This window comes from Halichondria panicea, chromosome 11 (genome assembly GCF_963675165.1).
Source record: "Halichondria panicea chromosome 11, odHalPani1.1, whole genome shotgun sequence".
In the NCBI taxonomy this organism is placed as follows: domain Eukaryota; kingdom Metazoa; phylum Porifera; class Demospongiae; order Suberitida; family Halichondriidae; genus Halichondria; species Halichondria panicea.
In genome coordinates, this window is record NC_087387.1 from 975,440 (window position 1) to 996,062 (window position 20,623).

A 20,623-nucleotide genomic window follows, 5' to 3' on the forward strand; every position below is an offset into this window, starting at 1 on the left:
CTTTCCCAAAATAGGCAGCAGGCAGGTAAAGATCATCAGTAAAACTAACTGCTTCTCAATCAAAAGTAAATTATTACATACACATAAAACACAGATTGCTACTGCCCACACACAAATAAAAAATAACTAAAATATAACAACAGATTCATGACTGCACACATAAACAAAACCATCACTGTCCACAGCTACTCCACAAGGAAAAATGATATGACCATTACCAAATGATGTGACAAACTGACCGTCTTTAGTGAACACTGACACACGCTTGTTATCATAATCAGCAACATAAACAAAACCAGTGACACACACACCAAAAGGGCGAGACAGATCTCCTGGTCCATTTCCTTTCTTTCCAATCGAGCGAATAAACCGACCATCCATAGTGAGCACTTGAACACGATGATTATTACAGTCAGTGACATACATCATTTGTTCATTGTCCACTGCAACATCCTCTGGTTGGTTAAAACATCCATTACCAGTTCCGTATGAACCAATCTGCTTGACTGGCTCCAGCTCTGTTGTCAACACTTGGACTCTCTGATTGCATCGATCGCACACAAACACTTGATCACCAGCGACTGCTATCCCTCGAGGACAGCTGAGTTCCTTTGGACCACTTCCATTCGTCCCAAACCTCTTTAGCAGATCTCCTCTTTTGTTGAACTTGTACACACAGTCTTCGCTGCTATCACAGACATAGATGTTGTCCTCCTTGTCTACTGCCACACACCAGATAGAGCCAAACCCATGCTTTGATTTGCTGATGCTTCGAATTTGTTTTCCTTTCTTGCCAAACACCAAAACATCACCGTTCCAGTCAGTTACAATCAGTTCTTCTGATGAGTTGAATGCCATATACATAGGGTCTTTGATTCCTGTTATCACCCTCACTGGTTTGTCCAGCTTGGTGGGGGGTATTTTGATAAACACAGAGAAGGGGCTTCCTGGGATGGGCTGGTCGTCCACTGAGATCAGGAGATGGTGTCGACCACGTACCCTAGGGGTGTACTCAACACTGTACACTCCACCCCTCACAGGCACTGCTTGCAATTGTTGGGTCGATTGATCAACTAGCGATTTCAGTACTGCTTGTGGTTTGCCTTGTTTTGAACTGATATAGACATTCAGATTTGCACATTTGTCAACTTCAGCCATCTTCACACCATCACCCCTCACAGAAGGATAAACTACAACATTGTTCTCACACAACTTCTTGAGATCCTCACAAACAAACAGTTCAACTCCAAAATCATCTTTCTCCACTGGATCAGGATTGGCTGCTTCCTTCCCTCGCTTCACCACCTTGGCATCGATTCGACTCACCACCTGCTCTTGCATCGTAATCAGTTCTTCATCACTTGCATTCTCCAGCGTACGCTCTACAAAGTCAATCAAACTCTGAGCAGTGTCCAGGGACAGGCCCAGACCCTTCTCTTGAATCGTCAGCTTCTCCATTTTTGAATCAGCCAAAGCAGAAGATTCTCGTAAAACACGAACCTTGCATCGATCGAGAATATCGTGTAGCTCCTGGAACTTGGCATTCACTTGTCTCTCTGTCAGTTCTTTCTGGGCCTGGATCTTTTGTTTAGTTCCTTTCACTTGATTCACAGCGGTGCTCAGATCAGGCAGTAAGTTCTTGAGTGGGGAGAGGTGCTCCGTCAGCTTTTTGCGAGTTGCGGGGGCAGCTTTCTTTACAAATTCGTAATTGTGTCCAGCATGTTCAATAACGATACAGTCTCGACAGATGAGCTTGTTGCAATCGAAACAGAAAATCTTTTTTGGCTCTTCGTGATCTTCACATTTTGGGGGTGGTGGGCTTTCGAATGTTAGTTCTTTCACTCCGCCCTGTTTGAGCTCGTCCAGAGTGGAGATAGCATGTCCGGAAAATACTTTCATTTTATGAGACTTCACACAATCGTCACAGATAAAACTGACACACTGTCGGCAGAATGCAGTGACCTTTCCCCCAGAGCACATTTCGCAGGTGGTCTCTAACTTGCCGTGGGCTTTCTCCATCCTCGAGTGGAGTGCTTTCATCCGGTTGATGAAGAACGCAGTAGTCAGTCTGTCAGGGTTGTTGTCTGGCAATAGAGTGGGCTCACGACAGTCGGGGCAGGGGAACGGCTGGTTGGGTCGGTAGCGACTGGAGAGTGTGAGGATGCATTGCTTGCAGTAGTAGTGACAACAAGGGAGCAGCTTTGGCTCCTGGTAGCGGTCATGACAGATGCCACAGGTCACTTCTTGCTCGAGATCAGCAACAACTGGATCAGGTCCTTCTGCCATCTTTAGTTAAGATCTGGGGAATGCATTTGTACAACATTTATAAAAGCATGAAACTATTCTAATATAAAATTAAATAGCAACTTCGCTAGAAATTGAATCTGTGAATAATAGTTTGCACTAAGTGATCAATTAGGTTAAGCTAGGCTAGACCTCTGCAGCTAGTTGAAAAAACGGGTCCCCGAAAAAACTTACCTACTATTTATAAGAACTTCCTAGATCCTTTAATTACAAGCCTTTGTTTTGCATGTACCTTGTACTGGTACATGCTACGCCCATTACACAATTTTATAAATCTGACCAGATACGCCCACTTTTTTGTTTCAACACTGGCCCACACTTTCTTTCAATATGAAAGTACATGTACATGTATGTACAACAATTCTACACAACTTGGTAGCAACATTGATATCTCCCTGAGCACTGGGCATGAGATGCCTTGATCCCAGGCCGCAGCACTGAAGATGGAGGCCTTGTAGGAGGCTAGGGATGCTTCTATTAAAAGCTGTCTTGGTATCTTTCAATTTAAAATTATAATTATCAGCGTACTAGGTACACAAATATTGAGGAATGCATAATTATAAGTATGTGTTCAATACATGTACATGTATATAACTGGTAAAAATGTTTGCCAAGTTTATAAGTCGTTGAACAAACTAATGTTCGATGTGTTCATGTCTCAATGACGTAGTTGGGATGAACCACCAGGAATGGATCTTCGTCTGACTCCTCCCCCATCACCAACGGCAACAGAATGTGGTCCTACACACAAAAAACGCAATTCTAATTAAGCACAAAAGCATCGTTTTAATCAGCATGCCATACGCACATACCAATACACTACTAGTGCACAAAATCTCAAACAAACTGCGAAAAGAATCATGTACAAATGTTACGAGGACCATGCATGTACTTTTTGTAAAACTTTCCACCTAGCTTTACATTAGAGACAAATGGGCCCATGGAGACGAGGCTAACTGCACGTGCACTCATGATTGACTCACATGTTGCACAAGTCTCTCGATGACCTTCTCCACGAGGAGCTTCTTCTCCGTCAGCTCCTCCACATTCTCTATATCATCAGCCACCTCCTTCAGGTACCAGTTCACTAGGTCACCTTCACGAACTCCGCTAGAATCTGGAGGGGGGAGGAGTGTACGTGATGTAGCATCAATACCCCTATCACACCAAAGCATGTATTTCAAACTGTCACAATCAGTGGGTACAAATCAAAGCCAAGTCGTAGTGTATATAGTTACAAACAAACATAATGTAGCTGAAGTGATCAGTGTACATACAGCAATCAACACTACAGCCTTTTAATGGCCACTCATGAAGAAAGACTAACCCAGATATAAAGGCCACGCCAAATAAACAACCTGTGTACTAAACAAACCCTCAGTCAACAAGGGCCCACACTTAATTGTTCCCCAAAGGTGTCCGCTATAGAGGGGTTTACTACTGACAGCTGCACCTTTGTCTGCCTCCTCGCTCTGACGCATGTGCAGGATGAGCAGGTTGGAGATGATACGATATTCCTCATACGTAACTCGTATCTTCTTGGTTTTCACCGGCGGTTGGGTGGATGGATCTGATTGGTCTATTGGAGTGTGGGCGTTCACTCCATTCTCGCCATTGACACCATTTTCACCACTGGTCATGCAGTCCTCATCATTGCCTACAGTAATGCACATGTGTGTAAAGTTATGAAAATGCTAGAAATTTATAAATAGTTATGTATGGACGCTCAAGTAAGTTTGTTAGCGAAACACACCATTTATTACTAGCCTTTGGTCTAAAAGTAATTGTTAAGCACATTTAATATCAGCCAGAATTTATTTTCTCAAGGGAATAATTATTACTTGCTAAGAGCCACAGTATAATGACACCACTCACCATTGATGATCTGTTCATCCTCGTCAAAGTTGATGTCCGGAGTCTCCACACGAATAATGGACTTATTGAGCAAATGAAAGCCTTCCTTCACATGCTTAGGTTGTACCTGAGGCATGTATAGTCATGTAATGAACCTGATGACAACCATAATATAATATCCAACAAATCATAAGTTATATTCTGTACACACACCTACAAAATCACCCACACAGGCCACTCTACACCCACACACACCCTCACTCTTCACACTCCACACACCTCATCAGAGCAGTGGATCCTGGCCATGGCCTCCGCGAGTCGTATCAAACTCTCCAACTGTCTCACGGTGATTCTCCATGACGACCGAGCCACGCCCGAGCAGTCTCTCTGCCGTAGCTTCTTGTACTGCTCTACCATGTACTCACCAGAGGTGGGGCTGATACGAGGCTTGAACTGACGAGCAAACAATACGTAGCGTTGTATCTCCTCCTGAAGGGGGCGGGGTCACAGTGGTACAATGACGTATTGATTTGCAACCGATCAATTACCTATACTAGCTAATATAGTACACCATCTAAAAACCACGTATCTCCGCGGTTTTTTACGATAATTGTAACGAAGAACTTCAAATTTACCATAACTTATTCAAGCAAAAAGGCTGGTATATTATTCAGGCCGTAACTACAACCCTTCCCCCGTCCGCACCACTCACAAGGGAATAGACACGCTCCACTGCCTCTGTCTTGTGACTGTGGAGGTCCACAATACGCCTTGCGATGGCATAGTCAGTCACCTGTGGAGGAGGGGGAGCATCAATCAACACACTAGGTCAAGGTATCACACTCACAAATACAAATTAACAACAGCTATTGCTACACTATAATAATCATGGGCAGTGGAATGGCAGAAAAGGGACAGTAGAATGGAACAGAAAAAAATGCGCAGTATTAAACCCCTAACCCTAACCCTAACCCTGAACCCCAAATAGCTAAAAAATGGAAAAAGACAGCAGCGCTTAATTTACATTTAAAGCGTGTCTTCATGCAGATATTAGAGCACTCACCCACTAAACCACCGCTAACAGTGCACCTGTCATACACATTGACATACCAGTGTAGACAACAAAACCATAATTAAATTAGATAGCCAGGAAAATAGTTTTAGTTCATACTTGGGTTATTATTATGATTTTGCTTTTCGTTGCACACACACACCTCGTTACACTCATCCACTATGATAAAGAAGAGGTCAAAGCGCGACATGATGGGGGCAGTGAGCTGGATGTTCATCTTGAGTGATTTTGACCGGTCATAGCGACCACCAATCGGATTAGCCGCAGCTAGGATGGATGTACGAGCATTGAGAGTTGCCTTGACACCAGCCTTGGTGATTGAGATGGTCTGTTGCTCCATGGCTTCATGAATGGCTACTTGGTCTTTGAGGTCCATCTTGTCAAACTCGTCAATACAACAAACTCCCTGCAGGGGGAGGGCAATTAAATTAGTATGCACTGGCTGTACATTAGCTACATATGAACATGATTATCTGCTACTGGTAAAAAATTCAAGGTAATCCTCGTCATTTCAAAGCAGAACACATACAGTATTAACTATACCTATATACATACATGTGTAAACAGCCTAGATACGACTTTATGGATGTGTACAAGCAAGTATAATAATGATGAGAGTTAGCTCACATTGTCAGCGAGCATGAGAGCGCCAGCCTCTATAACAAACTCGTGACTCTCCTCGTCCTTGACCACGGCAGCTGTGAGTCCAGCTGCTGTCGAGGCCTTGCCACTAGTGTACACTGCACGAGGACTGAACTCCTCCACTCTCCTGTACAGTGAGTAGTGCAAGGGATAGTAACGGTGTGTACGTGATGACACAAACTGAAGTCTACTTCTAGCTGGTTGGAGCTTATCAGCTCTGCAGCATACAGATAGAAGCGCTTTTTAACAAGGAATCCAATGGTATATGAAATTTTGAATTTCAGTTAAGTGTAACAAAGTTATGACAACATTATGAAGGTCAACCTCAACACAAATAACATAATACACTCACTTGAGGAACTGGCTCTTGCCACAGGACGGGTCCCCCACGATGCACACATTGATGTCTCCACGGAGATGAGTCCCCTCCATAGTTGTCTTGGGAACACCACCGAACAGCATCAGTAGAACACCTCGCTTCACCTCATCATTGCCTGAAGGGGAGAACGTACAATGAAGATCAGTAATGGCGGCTGACTGGGGATGAAGATACGTAGGTGAAATAGGGGCCCATCGTATCAAATCTTACCAAGATCTGATGAAACTATCAACTATCCTACTAACAAAGTGTGGCTAATAATGGTGAATTTTACCGAAGGTCGCCAAATTTGAAAACGCCAAGTCAGTTCAAATTGCTTATTCGCCAAATATTCCAGTTATACAGTATACTCTATAACACTATTGTGGGCACTTGAACTTTGTACTCACCGTGAATGGTGGGGAAGAGTGAGTTGATGAGGTTCTGGTAAAGATTTTTATCCTGACTCATCTCGTAGATACGTGACCACTCGGCATCGGTCATCTGCTTACGAATGCTCTCCGCTGTTTGATCCTCCCCTGTCAAATCACGCCCACTAAACTGGAGGACAAATCGAATGCAGTAATTGTAGGTACATGCATGTAGATGCAACCAAAACAAACGTTAAACCCTCTAAAAGTATCTTCTAAATGTATACAGCAAATCAGATTATATATGTACTCTATACTCATCAACCCATTGTCTAACGCAACGTGTACAGGAGGCATGGTCCTGCTTCGTCTATAGACACTCTAAACTAGACAAGAAAACGGCTAGGATTAAGAGAACTGTGGGGTTGGGTTATACATGTACAAACAATTAGGCTGGAGGAATAAATGGAGGTACATAATTATACTCACCCCGGGCTGTGTCTGTTGTACAGCACATGCCAGAAACGCCAGTCGATAGGTGAGGTCTCTTACACCGAGGGCCTTGAGTCCTCTCACTCCGTCCCTATCGTACCCCTCCCCACCACGCATACGAGTCGATGTCTCCGCCCTCACTCCCTCTGTACGCAGCTGTGAGACGTCAGGGACGACAACAAGCGTCCCGATGAAGTCACACTTGTCTCCAGCCTGCACCATCTCTACAGCTTCAGCTCGCAGAATAATCTCAAGACTGTGTGTACGAAGTAGGTTATAATTATGAATGAGTAACACCAGGAGCGGCACTCCTGTTAACAAGTTGAATGTGCAGTAAATGGTGGAGTCTAATGAACTTACACATGCTCACTCTACTTCAACATGTGCTACACTATGTTCTAAGACCGCAGACATCTCATCACACATGTGTTTACACGACAGCTGTCTACTACATGTATACACTGTGTATACACTGCATGTAGATGCATACACTAACTAAAGACATAAAACGGTAGCTCAACTGATGCTCACATTAATAATTTAATAGCAACAATACAATATAATGAGCATAGAGACCCCTCCCACTCCTCACCTTCGGGGGATGGAGCCTCGTGGCAGCTCCTGCTGTGTCTCCTGGATACGCACTTTCTGGAAGTCAACAAACCGCGAGGCATTGACATCAAGCATGAACCGTCTTCTGTTCTGACAGTTAGGATTCTTACACACCTGGGGAAATGAACACAGGTGTATGAGAGGGTGTGGCTTCTGGGGATGGTGTATGAGAGGGTGTGGCTTCTGGGGATGGTGCATGAGAGGGTGTGGCCTCTGGGGATGGTGTATGAGAGGGTGTGGCTTCTTTAGTGTAATTAACAGCTCAAGATAGCATACTTGCTGTACGACTGTACGTATAGCACACTTGAAACTGCCATGGCTACAATTAAAATCTTCTGCGTCGACAGGGGACATTTAATTGAGTTTTGCTCACACACACACACACACACAATCGACTTTATTAGACTTTACTAGGACATTATAATTATTAATGATGTGAAGCACTCACTGTTGGCTGTGTGAACTTGAACTGCTGCTCAACATCAGAGATGACCGTCTGACACTCGAGACAGAGGAACGTCCCATTGGTCAGCTCGGGATGGACAGGGTGCGTCCGTACCACTTGCCCACTGATGCGTAGCAGAGTACCCACTTTGGACGTTGAGAGTTCACGAACCCTGTGGGTGAATAAGTTGACACATTATCACTCAAAAAATACTTCGGCCAAATACTGCAGAGAGTTGTCTTGCGTTGCTATGACTTCATCACTTTGCTGCCATGTGGTGTCTTGTGATACAACGGTTTCTATCGTAATATTTTCAGGGATGTCTTGCATTTCTCTGGCTTCATCATCTGGGGGGCCGGGGAGGGGTTGCTCTTGTACTTCAAATGTAGCTTGCTGTGTAATGAACGTGGCTTCTGCTGCTAATGCTTGAAACATCATCACCTGTTTGTTGAGCTCACAAACTAGGGACTGGGCCGTGTAGAGGTCAAATTGTCCATCTTCAGAGCTTGGTTGGTCATCAGTGGGTACCGGTACTTCATCTTGTTCATTGAGATTGTCACTTTTAGTGAGGTTATTGAGATCTGATTGATAGTGGAGTCTTGCAAGCAGTGGCTCTGCTCTCTCTGTAGTTGTATAATGGGTCCATGCAACTGATGCAGCTTCAGATACAGAGTGTGCTAGGTACTTGTCTATTTTCACTTGTAATAAGATGGTAAAGATCATCATAACACAATCACAAACGATCTTTCCCAAAATAGGCAGCAGGCAGGTAAAGATCATCAGTAGAACTAACTGCTTCTCAATCAAAAGTAAATTATTACATACACATAAAACACAGATTGCTACTGCCCACACACACAAATAATAACTAAAATATAACAACAGATCCGTGACTGCGCACATAAACAAAACCATCACTGTCCACAGCTACTCCATAAACTCTATAAAGATTAGTGATATGAGCATTACCAAATGATGTGACAAACTGACCGTCTTTAGTGAACACTGACACACGCTTGTTACCATCCTCAAAAACATAAACAAAACCAGTGACACACACACCACAAGGGGAAGACAGTTCTCCTTGTCCATTTCCTTTCTTTCCAATCGAGCGAATAAACCGACCATCCATAGTGAGCACTTGAACACGATGATTACTATAGTCAGTGACATACACCATTTGTTTATTGTCCACTGCAACATCCTCTGGTCCGTTAAAATGCTCATTACCAGTTCCGTATGAACCAATCTGCTTGACTTGCTCCAGCTCTGTTGTCAACACTTGGACTCTGTGATTTTGATCGTCACACACAAACACTTGATCACCAGCGACTGCTATCCCTCGAGGGCAGTTGAGTTCCTTTGGACCACTTCCCTTTGTCCCAAACCTCTTTAGCAGATCTCCTCTTTTGTTGATTTTGTACACACAGTGTTTGGTGCAGTCACAGACATAGATGTTGTCCTCCTTGTCTACTGCCACACCATAGATACTGCCAAACCCATGCTTTGATTGGCTGATGCTTCGAATTTGTTTTCCTTTCTTGTCAAACACCAAAATATCGCTATAGTCAGTTAATATCAGTTCTTCAGATGAGTTGAATACCATATACCGAGGGTTCTTGATTCCTCTTATCACCCTCACTGGTTTGTCTAGCTTGGTGGGGGGTATTTTGATGAACACAGAGAAGGGGCTTCCTGGGATGGGCTGGTCGTCCACTGAGATCAGGAGGTGGTGTCGACCACGTACCTTAGGGGTGTACTCAATACTGTACACTCCACCCCTCACAGGCACTGCTTGCAATTGTTGGGATGTATCATCAACTAGCGATCTTAGAGTCGATTTAGTTTTTGAAGAAAATTGTTGTGGCTGGTGTGTATTGATTGAAAAGCAAGCAGGTTTATCGATTTCAGCATTTTTAGCTCCATCTCCTTCCACAGTGCACTTTGTTGGATCAACTTTAGTACCATTATACACAAAAACGTTGTTCTCACACAACTTCTTGAGATCCTCACAAACAAACACTTGGACTCCAAAATCATCTTTCTCCACTGGATCAGGATTGGCTGCTTCCTTCTCTCGCTTCACCACCTCGGCATCGATTCGACTCACCACCTGCTCTTGCATCGTAATCAGTTCTTCATCACTTGCATTCTTCAGTGTACGCTCTACAAAGTCAATCAAACTCTGAGCAGTGCCCAGAGACAGGTCCAGACCCTTCTCTTGAACCGTCAGTTTCTCCATCTTTGAATCAGCCAAAGCAGAAGATTCTCGTAAAACATGGACCTTGCATCGATCGAGAATATCGTGTAGCTCCTGGAACTTGGCATTCACTTGTCTCTCTGTCAGTTCTTTCTGGGCCTGGATCTTCTGTTTAGTTCCTTTCACTTGATTCACAGCGGTGCTCAGATCAGGCAGTAGGTTCTTGAGTGGGGAGAGGTGCTCCGTCAGCTTTTTGCGAGTTGCTGGGGAGGCTTTCTTTACAAATTCGTAATTGTGTCCAGCGTGTTCAATAACGATACAGTCTCGACAGATGAGCTTGTTGCAATCGAAGCAAAAAATCTTTTTTAGTTCCTCGTGATCCTCACATTTTGGGGGTGGTGGGCTTTCGAATGTTAGTTCTTTCACTCCGCCCTGTTTGAGGTCGTCCAGAGTGGAGATGGCATGTCCGGCAAATACTTTCAATCGTTTATGACACTTCACACAATCTTCACAGATGAAATTGACACACTGTCGGCAGAATGCAGTGGCCTTTCCCCCAGAGCACATTTCACAGGTGGTCTCCAACTTGCCATGGGCTTTCTCCATCCTCGAGTGGAGTGCTTTCATCCGGTTGATGAAGAACGCAGTGGGCAGTCTGTCTGGGTTGTTGTCTGGCAATAGAGTGGGCTCACGACAGTCGGGGCAGGGGAACGGCTGGTTGGGTCGGTAGCGACTGGAGAGTGTGAGGATGCATTGCTTGCAGTAGTAGTGACAACAAGGGAGCAGCTTTGGCTCCTGGTAGCGGTCATGACAGATGCCACAGGTCACTTCTTGCTCGAGATCAGCAACAACTGGATCAGGTCCTTCGGCCATCGTTAGTTAAGATCTGGGGAATGCATTTGTACAACATTTATAAAAGCATGAAACTATACAAGAATGTTGAATCTGTGAATAATATTTTGCACTAAGTGATCAATTAGGTCAAGCTAAGCTAGACCTCTGCAGCTAGTTGAAAAAACGGGTCCCCGAAAAAACTTACCTACTATTTATAAGAACTTCCTAGATCCTTTAATTTCAACAATTACACAAGCCTTTGTTTTGCATGTACCTTGTACTGGTACATGCTACGCCCATTACACAATGTTATAAATCTGACCAGATACGCCCACTTTTTTGTTTCAACACTGGCCCACACTTTCTTCAATATGAAATTACATGTACATGTATGTACAACAATTCTATGGTAGCAACATTGATATCTCCCTGAGCACTGGGCATGAGATGCCTTGATCCCAGGCCACACTGAAGATGGAGGCCTTGTAGGAGGCTAGGCTATTAAATAGCTGTCTTGGTATCTTTCAATTTAAAATTATAATTATCAGCGTACTAGGTACACAAATATTGAGGAATGCATAATTATAAGTATGTGTTCAATACATGTACATGTATATAACTGGTAAAAATGTTTGCCAAGTTTATAAGTCGTTGAACAAACTAATGTTCGATGTGTTCATGTCTCAACGACGTAGTTGGGATGAACCACCAGGAATGGATCTTCGTCTGACTCTTCCCCCATCACCAACGGCAACAGAATGTGGTCCTACACACAAAAAACGCAATTCTAATTAAGCACAAAAGTATCGTTTTAATCAGCATGCAATACGCACATACCAATACACTACTAGTACACAAAATCTCGAACAAACTGTGAAAAGAATCATGTACAAATGCTACGAGGACCATGCATGTACTTTTTGTAAAACTTTCCACCTAGCTTTACATTAGAGACAAATGGGCCCATGGAGACGAGGCTAACTGCACGTGCACTCATGATTGACTCACATGTTGCACAAGTCTCTCGATGACCTTCTCCACGAGGAGCTTCTTCTCCGTCAGCTCCTCCACATTCTCTATATCATCAGCCACCTCCTTCAGGTACCAGTTCACTAGGTCACCTTCACGAACTCCGCTAGAATCTGGAGGGGGGAGGAGTGTACGTGATGTAGCATCAATACCCCTATCACACCAAAGCATGTATTTCAAACTGTCACAATCAGTGGGTATAAATCAAAGCCAAGTCGTAGTGTATATAGTTACTAACAAACATAATGTAGCTGAAGTGATCAGTGTACATACAGCAATCAACACTACAGCCTTTTAATGGCCACTCATGAAGAAAGGCTAACCCAGATATAAAGGCCACGCTAAATAAACAGCTTGTGTACTAAACAAACCCTCAGTCAACAAGGGCCCACACTTAATTGTTCCCCAAAGGTGTCCGCTATAGAGGGGTTTACTACTGACAGCTGCACCTTTGTCTGCCTCCTCGCTCTGACGCATGTGCAGGATGAGCAGGTTGGAGATGATACGATATTCCTCATACGTAACTCGTATCTTCTTGGTTTTCACCGGCGGTTGGGTGGATGGATCTGATTGGTCTATTGGAGTGAACGGCCACCATTGACACCATTCTCACCATAGGTCATGCAGTCCTCATCATTGCCTACAGTAATGCACATGTGTGTAAAGATATGAAAATGCTAGAAATTGAGAAAAGTTATGCATGGACACTCAAGTAAGTTTGTTAGCGAAACACCCCATTTATTACTAGCCTTTGGTCTAAAAGTAATTGTTAAGCACATTAATATTAGCCAGAATTTATTTTCTCAAGGGAATAATTATTACTTGATGCTAAGAGCCACAGTATAATGACACCACCCACCATTGATGATCTGTTCATCCTCGTCAAAGTTGATGTCCGGAGTCTCCACACGAATAATGGACTTATTGAGCAAACGAAAGCCTTCCTTCACATGCTTAGGTTGTACCTGAGGCATGTATAGTCATGTAATGAACCTGATGACAACCATAATATAATATCCAACAAATCATAAGTTATATTCTGTACACACACCTACAAAATCACCCACACAGGCCACTCTACACCCACACACACCCTCACTCTTCACACTCCACACACCTCATCAGAGCAGTGGATCCTGGCCATGGCCTCCGCGAGTCGTATCAAACTCTCCAACTGTCTCACGGTGATTCTCCATGACGACCGAGCCACGCCCGAGCAGTCTCTCTGCCGTAGCTTCTTGTACTGCTCCACCATGTACTCACCAGAGGTGGGGCTGATACGAGGCTTGAACTGACGAGCAAACAATACGTAGCGTTGGATCTCCTCCTGAAGGGGGCGGGGTCACAGTGGTACAATGACGTATTGATTTGCAACTGATCAATTACCTATACTAGCTAATATAGTACACCATCTAAAAACCACGTATCTCCGCGGTTTTTTACGATAATTGTAACGAAGAACTTCAAATTTACCATAACTTATTCAAGCAAAAAGGCTGGTATATTATTCAGGCCGTAACTACAACCCTCCCCCTGTCCACACCACTCACGAGGGAATAGACACGCTCCACTGCCTCTGTCTTGTGACTGTGGAGGTCCACAATACGCCTAGCGATGGCATAGTCAGTCACCTGTGGAGGAGGGGGAGCATCAATCAACACACTAGGTCACTCAAAAATACAAATACAGCTATTGCTACACTATATCATGGGCAGTGGAAGGGACAGTAGAATGGAGCAGAAAAAAATGTGCAGTATTGAACCCCAAATAGCTAAAAAATGGAAAAAGACAGCAGCGCTTAATTTACATTTAAAGCGTGTCTTCATGCAGATATTAGAGCACTCACCCACTAAACCACCACTAACAGTGCACCTGTCATACACATTGACATACCAGTGTAGACAACAAAACCATAATTCAATTAGATAGCCAGAAAATAGTTTTAGTTCATACTTGGGTTAATTATGATTTTGCTTTTCGTTGCACAGTTGCAGCTAGGGTACATTAGAGGTCAATTGGTACACACACCTCGTTACACTCGTCCACTATGATAAAGAAGAGGTCAAAGCGCGACATGATGGGGGCAGTGAGCTGGATGTTCATCTTGAGGGATTTTGACCGGTCATAGCGACCACCAATCGGATTAGCCGCAGCTAGGATGGATGTACGAGCATTGAGGGTTGCCTTGACACCAGCCTTGGTGATTGAGATGGTCTGTTGCTCCATGGCTTCATGAATGGCTACTTGGTCTTTGAGGTCCATCTTGTCAAACTCGTCAATACAACAAACTCCCTGCAGGGGGAGGGCATTTAAATTAGTATGTACTGACTGTACATTAGCTACATATGAACATGATTATCTGCTACTGGTAAACAAATTCAAGGTAATCCTCGTCATTTCAAAGCAGAACACATACAGTATTAACTATACCTATATACATACATGTGTAAACAGCCTAGATACGACTTTATGGATGTGTACAAGCAAGTATAATAATGATGAGAGTTAGCTCACATTGTCAGCGAGCATGAGAGCGCCAGCCTCTATAACAAACTCGTGACTCTCCTCGTCCTTGACCACGGCAGCTGTGAGTCCAGCTGCTGTCGAGGCCTTGCCACTAGTGTACACTGCACGAGGACTGAACTCCTCCACTCTCCTGTACAGTGAGTAGTGCAAGGGATAGTAACGGTGTGTACGTGATGACACAAACTGAAGTCTACTCTCTAACTGGTTGGAGCTTATCAGCTCTGCAGCATACAGATAGAAGCGCTTTTTAACAAGGAATCCAATGGTATATGAAATTTTGAATTTCAGTGAAGTTATGACAACATTATGAAAGTCAACCTCAACACAAATAACAAAATACACTCACTTGAGGAACTGGCTCTTGCCACAGGACGGGTCCCCCACGATGCACACGTTGATGTCCCCACGGAGATGAGTCCCCTCCATGGTCGTCTTGGGCACACCACCGAACAGCATCAGTAGAACACCTCGCTTCACTTCATCGTTGCCTGAAGGGGAGAACGTACAATGAAGATCAGTAATGGCGGCTGACTGGGGATGAAGATACGTAGGTGAAATACAAATTCAATTTAGATCTGATGAAAAAAACTCAACTATCCTAACAAAGTGTTGCTAAAATGGCAAATTTTACCGAAGGTTGCCACATTCAAAAATACCAAGTCGGTTCAAATGGCTCATTCGCAGTATACTCTATAACACTAATTGTGGGCACTTGAACTTTGTACTCACCGTGAATGGTGGGGAAGAGTGAGTTGATGAGGTTTTGGTAAAGGTTTTTGTCCTGACTCATCTCGTAGATACGTGACCACTCGGCATCGGTCATCTGCTTACGAATACTCTCCGCTGTTTGATCCTCCCCTGTCAGGTCACGCCCACTAAACTGGAGGACAAATCGAATGCAGTAAATGTACGTACATGCATGTAGATGCAACAACCAAAACAACGTTGAACCCTCTAAAGTATCCCCTAAATGTATACAGGAAATCAGATTATATATGTACTCTATACTCATCACCCCATTGTCTAACGCAACATGTACAGGAGGCGTGGTCCTGCTTTGTCTACAAACACTCTAAACTAGACAAGAAAACGGCTAGAATTAAGAACTGTGGGGGTTGGGTTATACATGTACAAACAATTAGGCTGGAGGAATAAATGGAGGTACACATACATGCACCCGCTAAGAACTGTGGGGGTTTGGTTATACATGTGCGAACATTTAGGCTAGAGGAATAAATGGAGGTACACATACATGCACCCGCTAAGAACTGTGAAGGTTTGGTTATACATGTGCGAACATTTAGGCTAGAGGAATAAATGGAGGTACACATACATGTACCCGCTAAGAACTGTGAAGGTTTGGTTATACATGTGCGAACATTTAGGCTAGAGGAATAAATGGAGGTACACATACCCGCTAAGAACTGTGGGGATTGGGTTATACATAATCCCTTTTTTTCTTCTATCTATATGGTCTGAGCTACACCCACTACATTCTAAGCCACACCCACTCCTTGTCGCACTCACCCCAGGCTGTGTCTGTTGTACAGCACATGCTAGAAACGCCAGTCGATAAGTGAGGTCTCTTACACCGAGAGCCTTGAGTCCTCTCACTCCGTCCCTATCGTACCCCTCCCCACCACGCATACGAGTCGATGTCTCCGCCCTCACTCCCTCTGTACGCAGCTGTGAGACGTCAGGGACGACAACGAGCGTCCCGATGAAGTCACACTTGTCTCCAGCCTGCACCATCTCTACAGCTTCAGCTCGCAGAATAATCTCAAGACTGTGTGTACGAAGTAGGTTATAATTATGAATGAGTAACACCAGGAGCGGCACTCCTGTTAACAAGTTGAATGTGCAGTAAATGGTGGAGTCTAATGAACTTACACATGCTCACTCTACTTCAACATGTGCTACACTATGTTCTAAGACCGCAGACATCTCATCACACATGTGTTTACACGTAGTACATGAATACACTGTGTATAATAATATCACTATAGATGCATACACTAACTAAATTAAGACATAAAATGGTAGCTTAACTGATGCACACATACTCAAAGCAACATGTAACTCTGTTGTCTCCCACACCCATGTACCTTATATACAGAGAAACCTCTGATGCATTTAAGCACACTAGTTGACAGTTGACAATGCACTGTCCCCAAATTTACTTTTCTAACTGACTAAATACAATAACTCTTCTGCCTCCCATACCCATGTATATACCTTATATACAGAGAAACCTTTTATACATTAATTTTAAGCACACTAGTTGACAATGCACTGTCGCCAAATTTACTTTTCTACACCAACTACAATGCATGGACAATAAATTATCTACAAAGGCAGTGGCGTAGGAAGTGGGGTGGCTCCAGGGGCTGGAGCCACCGCTTGTTGGAGAGCAATGTTTAGCTTCAACTGTTGAGCTAGCTATTAAACTGTAAATTACGTGATTATTTCAATGATGGGTTAGGTTGCAAAAGTCTAAAGTACAAAGTGATAGATCTACCACAGAGATAATGATTGATCTATGAGCCTAGTCTCGAATTCAAGAATACGAAGTTGGGGAGGGCGTGGCCAGACTACTATGAGCCCCCCTTGCAAAAAATCTTCCTACGCCACTGAAAGGGAAAAATATTAATGTCTTGAATAATAAAAATTAATGATAAGGCCAGGGTTTGACTGACCTCGCCTCTGCTCACAGTGTTGGGGTCACTGGTGGTCACGGCAATTGATAGCGCCTCCAGGTCATGCTCTGGGTACTCAGCCAGCTGTATCCAGACACGGTCAGGACTGTTCACCTGCAGTACTTGCAATAACATTGTTGACAATTGGTCTCCTCGTGTCGGACAATAATAGTGTATCCATTGTAGGCTCTTTGGGTGAAGCTTTGTCTATAGTGGTGTCCATTGGATGTACTCTACTGGTGACCTCTGTGAACCTTGTCTTGGCAACACAAGCACACGGCAATTTTCCAACCATATTATATTCGGCCAAATACTGCAGAGAGTTGTCTTGCGTTGCTATGACTTTATCACTTTGCTGTCGTGTGGTGTTTTGTGATACAATAGTTTCTATCGTAATATTTTCAGGGAGACTTGCATTTCTCTGGCTTCATCCTCTGGGGGGAGGGGCTGCTGTTGTACCTCAAATGTAGCTTGCTGTGTAATGAACGTGGCTTCTGCTGCTAATGCTTGAAACATCATCACCTGGTTGTTGAGCTCACAAACTAGGGACTGGGCCGTGTAGAGGTCAAATTGTCCATCTTCAGAGCTTGGTTGGTCATCAGTGGGTACCGGTACTTCATCTTGTTCATTGAGATTGTCACTTTTAGTGAGATTGTCGAGATCTGATTGATAGTGGAGTCTCGCAAGCAGTGGCTCTGCTCTCTCTGTAGTTGTATAATGGGTCCATGCAACTGATGCAGCTTCAGATACAGAGTGTGCTAGGCACTTGTCCATTTTCACTTGTAATAAGATGGTAAAGATCCTCATAACACAATCACAAAAGATCTTTCCCAAAATAGACAGCAGCAGGTAAAGATCGTCATTAGAACTAACTGCTTCTCAATCAAAAGTAAATTATTACATACACATAAAACACAGATTGCTATTGCCCACACACACAAATATAACTAAAATATAACAACAGATTCTTCACTGCGCACATAAACAAAACCATCACTGTCCACAGCTACTCCATAAGGATTAGTGATATGACCATTACCAAATGATGTGACAAACTGACCGTCTTTAGTGAACACTAACACACGATTGTTTTCATAATCAGCAACATAAACAAAATCAGTGACACACACACCACGAGGGTCAGACAGATCTCCTTGTCCATTTCCTTTCTTTCCAATCGAGCGAATAAACCGACCATCCATAGTGAGCACTTGAACACGATGATTATAATTGTCAGTGACATACACCATTTGTTCATTGTCCACTGTGACATCCTCTGGGTAGTTAAAATGCTCATTACCAGTTCCCCTTGAACCAATCTGCTTGACTGGCTCCAGCTCTGTCGTCAACACTTGGACTCTGTGATTGTCTTGATCGCACACAAACACTTGATCACCAGCGACTGCTATCCCTCGAGGCCAGTTGAGTTCCTTTGGACCACTTCCCTTCGTCCCAAACCTCTTTAGCAGATCTCCTCTTTTGTTGAACTTGTACACACAGAGTTTGTGCCTGTCACAGACATAGATGTTGTCCTCCTTGTCTACTGCCACACCAGCGGTATTGCTAAACCCATGCTTTGATTTGCTGATGCTTCGAATTTGTTTTCCTTTCTTGTCAAACACCAAAACATCACCGTTCCAGTCAGTTACAATCAGTTCTTCTGATGAGTTGAATGCCATATACTGAGGGTTGTCGATTCCTCTTATCACCTTCACTGGTTTGTCCAGCTTGGTGGGGGGTATTTTTACGAACACAGAGAAGGGACTTCCTGGGATGGGCTGGTCGTCCACTGAGATCAGGAGGTGGTGTCGACCACGTACCCTAGGGGTGTACTCAATGCTGTACACTCCACCCCTCACAGGCACTGCTTGCAATTGTTGGGTCGATTGATCAACTAGCAATTTCAGTACTGCTTGTGGTTTGCCTTGTTTTGAACTGATATAGACATTCAGATTTGTACATTTGTCAACTTCAGCCATCTTCACACCATCACCACTCACAGAAGGATAAACTACAACATTGTTCTCACACAACTTCTTGAGATCCTCACAAACAAACACTTCGACTCCAAAATCATCTTTCTCCACTGGATCAGGATTGGCTGCTTCCTTCCCTCGCTTCACCACCTCGGCATCGATTCGACTCACCACCTGCTCTTGCATCGTAATCAGCTCTTCATCACTTGCATTCTCCAGTGTACGCTCTACAAAGTCAATCAAACTCTGAGCAGTGCCCAGGGACAGGTCCAGACCCTTCTCTTGAACCGTCAGCTTCTCCATCTTTGAATCAGCCAAAGCAGAAGATTCTCGTAAAACACGGACCTTGCATCGATCGAGAATATCGTGTAGCTCCTGGAACTTGGCATTCACTTGTCTCACTGTCAGTTCGTTCTGGGCCTGGATCTTCTGTTTAGTTCCTTTCACTTGATTCACAGCGGTGCTCAGATCAGGCAGTAGGTTCTTGAGTGGGGAGAGGTGCTCCGTCAGCTTTTTGCGAGTTGCGGGGGAGGCTTTTTTGACAAATTCGTAATTGTGTCCAGCGTGTTCAATAACGATACAGTCTCGACAGATGAGCTTGTTGCAATCGAAACAAAAAATCTTTTTTAGCTCCTCATGATCTTCGCATTTTGGGGGTGGTGGGCTTTCGAATGTTAGTTCTTTCACTCCGCCCTGTTTGAGCTCGTCCAGAGTGGAGATGGCATGTCCGGCAAATACTCTCAATCGTTTATGAGACTTCACACAATCTTCACAGATGAAATTGACACATTGTCGGCAGAATGCAGTGGCCTTTCCCCCAGAGCACATTTCACAGGTGGTCTCCAACTTGCCGTGGGCTTTCTCCATCCTCGAGTGGAGTGCTTTCATCCGGTTGATGAAGAACGCAGTGGTCAGTCTGTCAGGGTTGTTGTCTGGCAATAGAGTGGGCTCACGACAGTCGGGGCAGGGGAACGACTGGTTGGGTCGGTAGCGACTGGAGAGTGTGAGGATGCATTGCTTGCAGTAGTAGTGACAACAAGGGAGCAGCTTTGGCTCCTGGTAGCGGTCATGACAGATGCCACAGGTCACTTCTTGCTCGAGATCAGCAACAACTGGATCAGGTCCTTCAGCCATCGTTAGTTCACTGGGGAATGCATTTGTACAACATTTTAATTAATAATATAAATAGCAATTTCACTAGAAATTGAGTAC

At 44.1% G+C, this 20,623-nt stretch overlaps 5 protein-coding genes and 1 pseudogene across 5 annotated transcripts in view; all 6 read right to left on the minus strand.

The window, feature by feature from the left end:
* LOC135343563 (E3 ubiquitin-protein ligase TRIM71-like) overlaps window positions 1-20,623 on the minus strand; it is a 55,680-nt gene that overhangs the window by 34,897 nt on the left and 160 nt on the right. The window lies entirely within an intron of this gene.
* LOC135344295 (tripartite motif-containing protein 3-like) lies at window positions 26-2,286 on the minus strand. The gene has a single exon (XM_064541461.1). It carries the CDS (start codon window positions 2,284-2,286, stop codon window positions 127-129), a length of 2,160 nt encoding a protein of 719 aa, XP_064397531.1. The 3' UTR covers window positions 26-126.
* Window positions 2,956-20,623, minus strand: part of LOC135343573 (DNA replication licensing factor MCM6-like) — a 42,482-nt gene continuing 24,814 nt past the window's right edge. The window contains exons 2-13 of the mRNA XM_064540548.1: window positions 7,686-7,819; window positions 7,091-7,349; window positions 6,641-6,791; window positions 6,225-6,366; window positions 5,858-5,999; window positions 5,373-5,636; window positions 4,871-4,951; window positions 4,438-4,647; window positions 4,176-4,285; window positions 3,758-3,936; window positions 3,288-3,421; window positions 2,956-3,045 (exon numbers count right to left, since the gene is read on the minus strand). Of these exons, the coding sequence (XP_064396618.1) occupies window positions 2,956-3,045; window positions 3,288-3,421; window positions 3,758-3,936; window positions 4,176-4,285; window positions 4,438-4,647; window positions 4,871-4,951; window positions 5,373-5,636; window positions 5,858-5,999; window positions 6,225-6,366; window positions 6,641-6,791; window positions 7,091-7,349; window positions 7,686-7,819 (1,896 nt within the window). The remainder of the gene's footprint in view (window positions 3,046-3,287; window positions 3,422-3,757; window positions 3,937-4,175; window positions 4,286-4,437; window positions 4,648-4,870; window positions 4,952-5,372; window positions 5,637-5,857; window positions 6,000-6,224; window positions 6,367-6,640; window positions 6,792-7,090; window positions 7,350-7,685; window positions 7,820-20,623) is intronic.
* On the minus strand, window positions 8,930-11,223 carry LOC135343817 (E3 ubiquitin-protein ligase TRIM71-like). Its single transcript, XM_064540831.1, has one exon. It carries the CDS (start codon window positions 11,221-11,223, stop codon window positions 9,019-9,021), a length of 2,205 nt encoding a protein of 734 aa, XP_064396901.1. The 3' UTR covers window positions 8,930-9,018.
* LOC135343589 (DNA replication licensing factor MCM6-like) lies at window positions 11,861-16,524 on the minus strand (annotated as a pseudogene).
* Window positions 18,370-20,545, minus strand: LOC135344279 (tripartite motif-containing protein 3-like). The gene has a single exon (XM_064541444.1). It carries the CDS (start codon window positions 20,543-20,545, stop codon window positions 18,383-18,385), a length of 2,163 nt encoding a protein of 720 aa, XP_064397514.1. The 3' UTR covers window positions 18,370-18,382.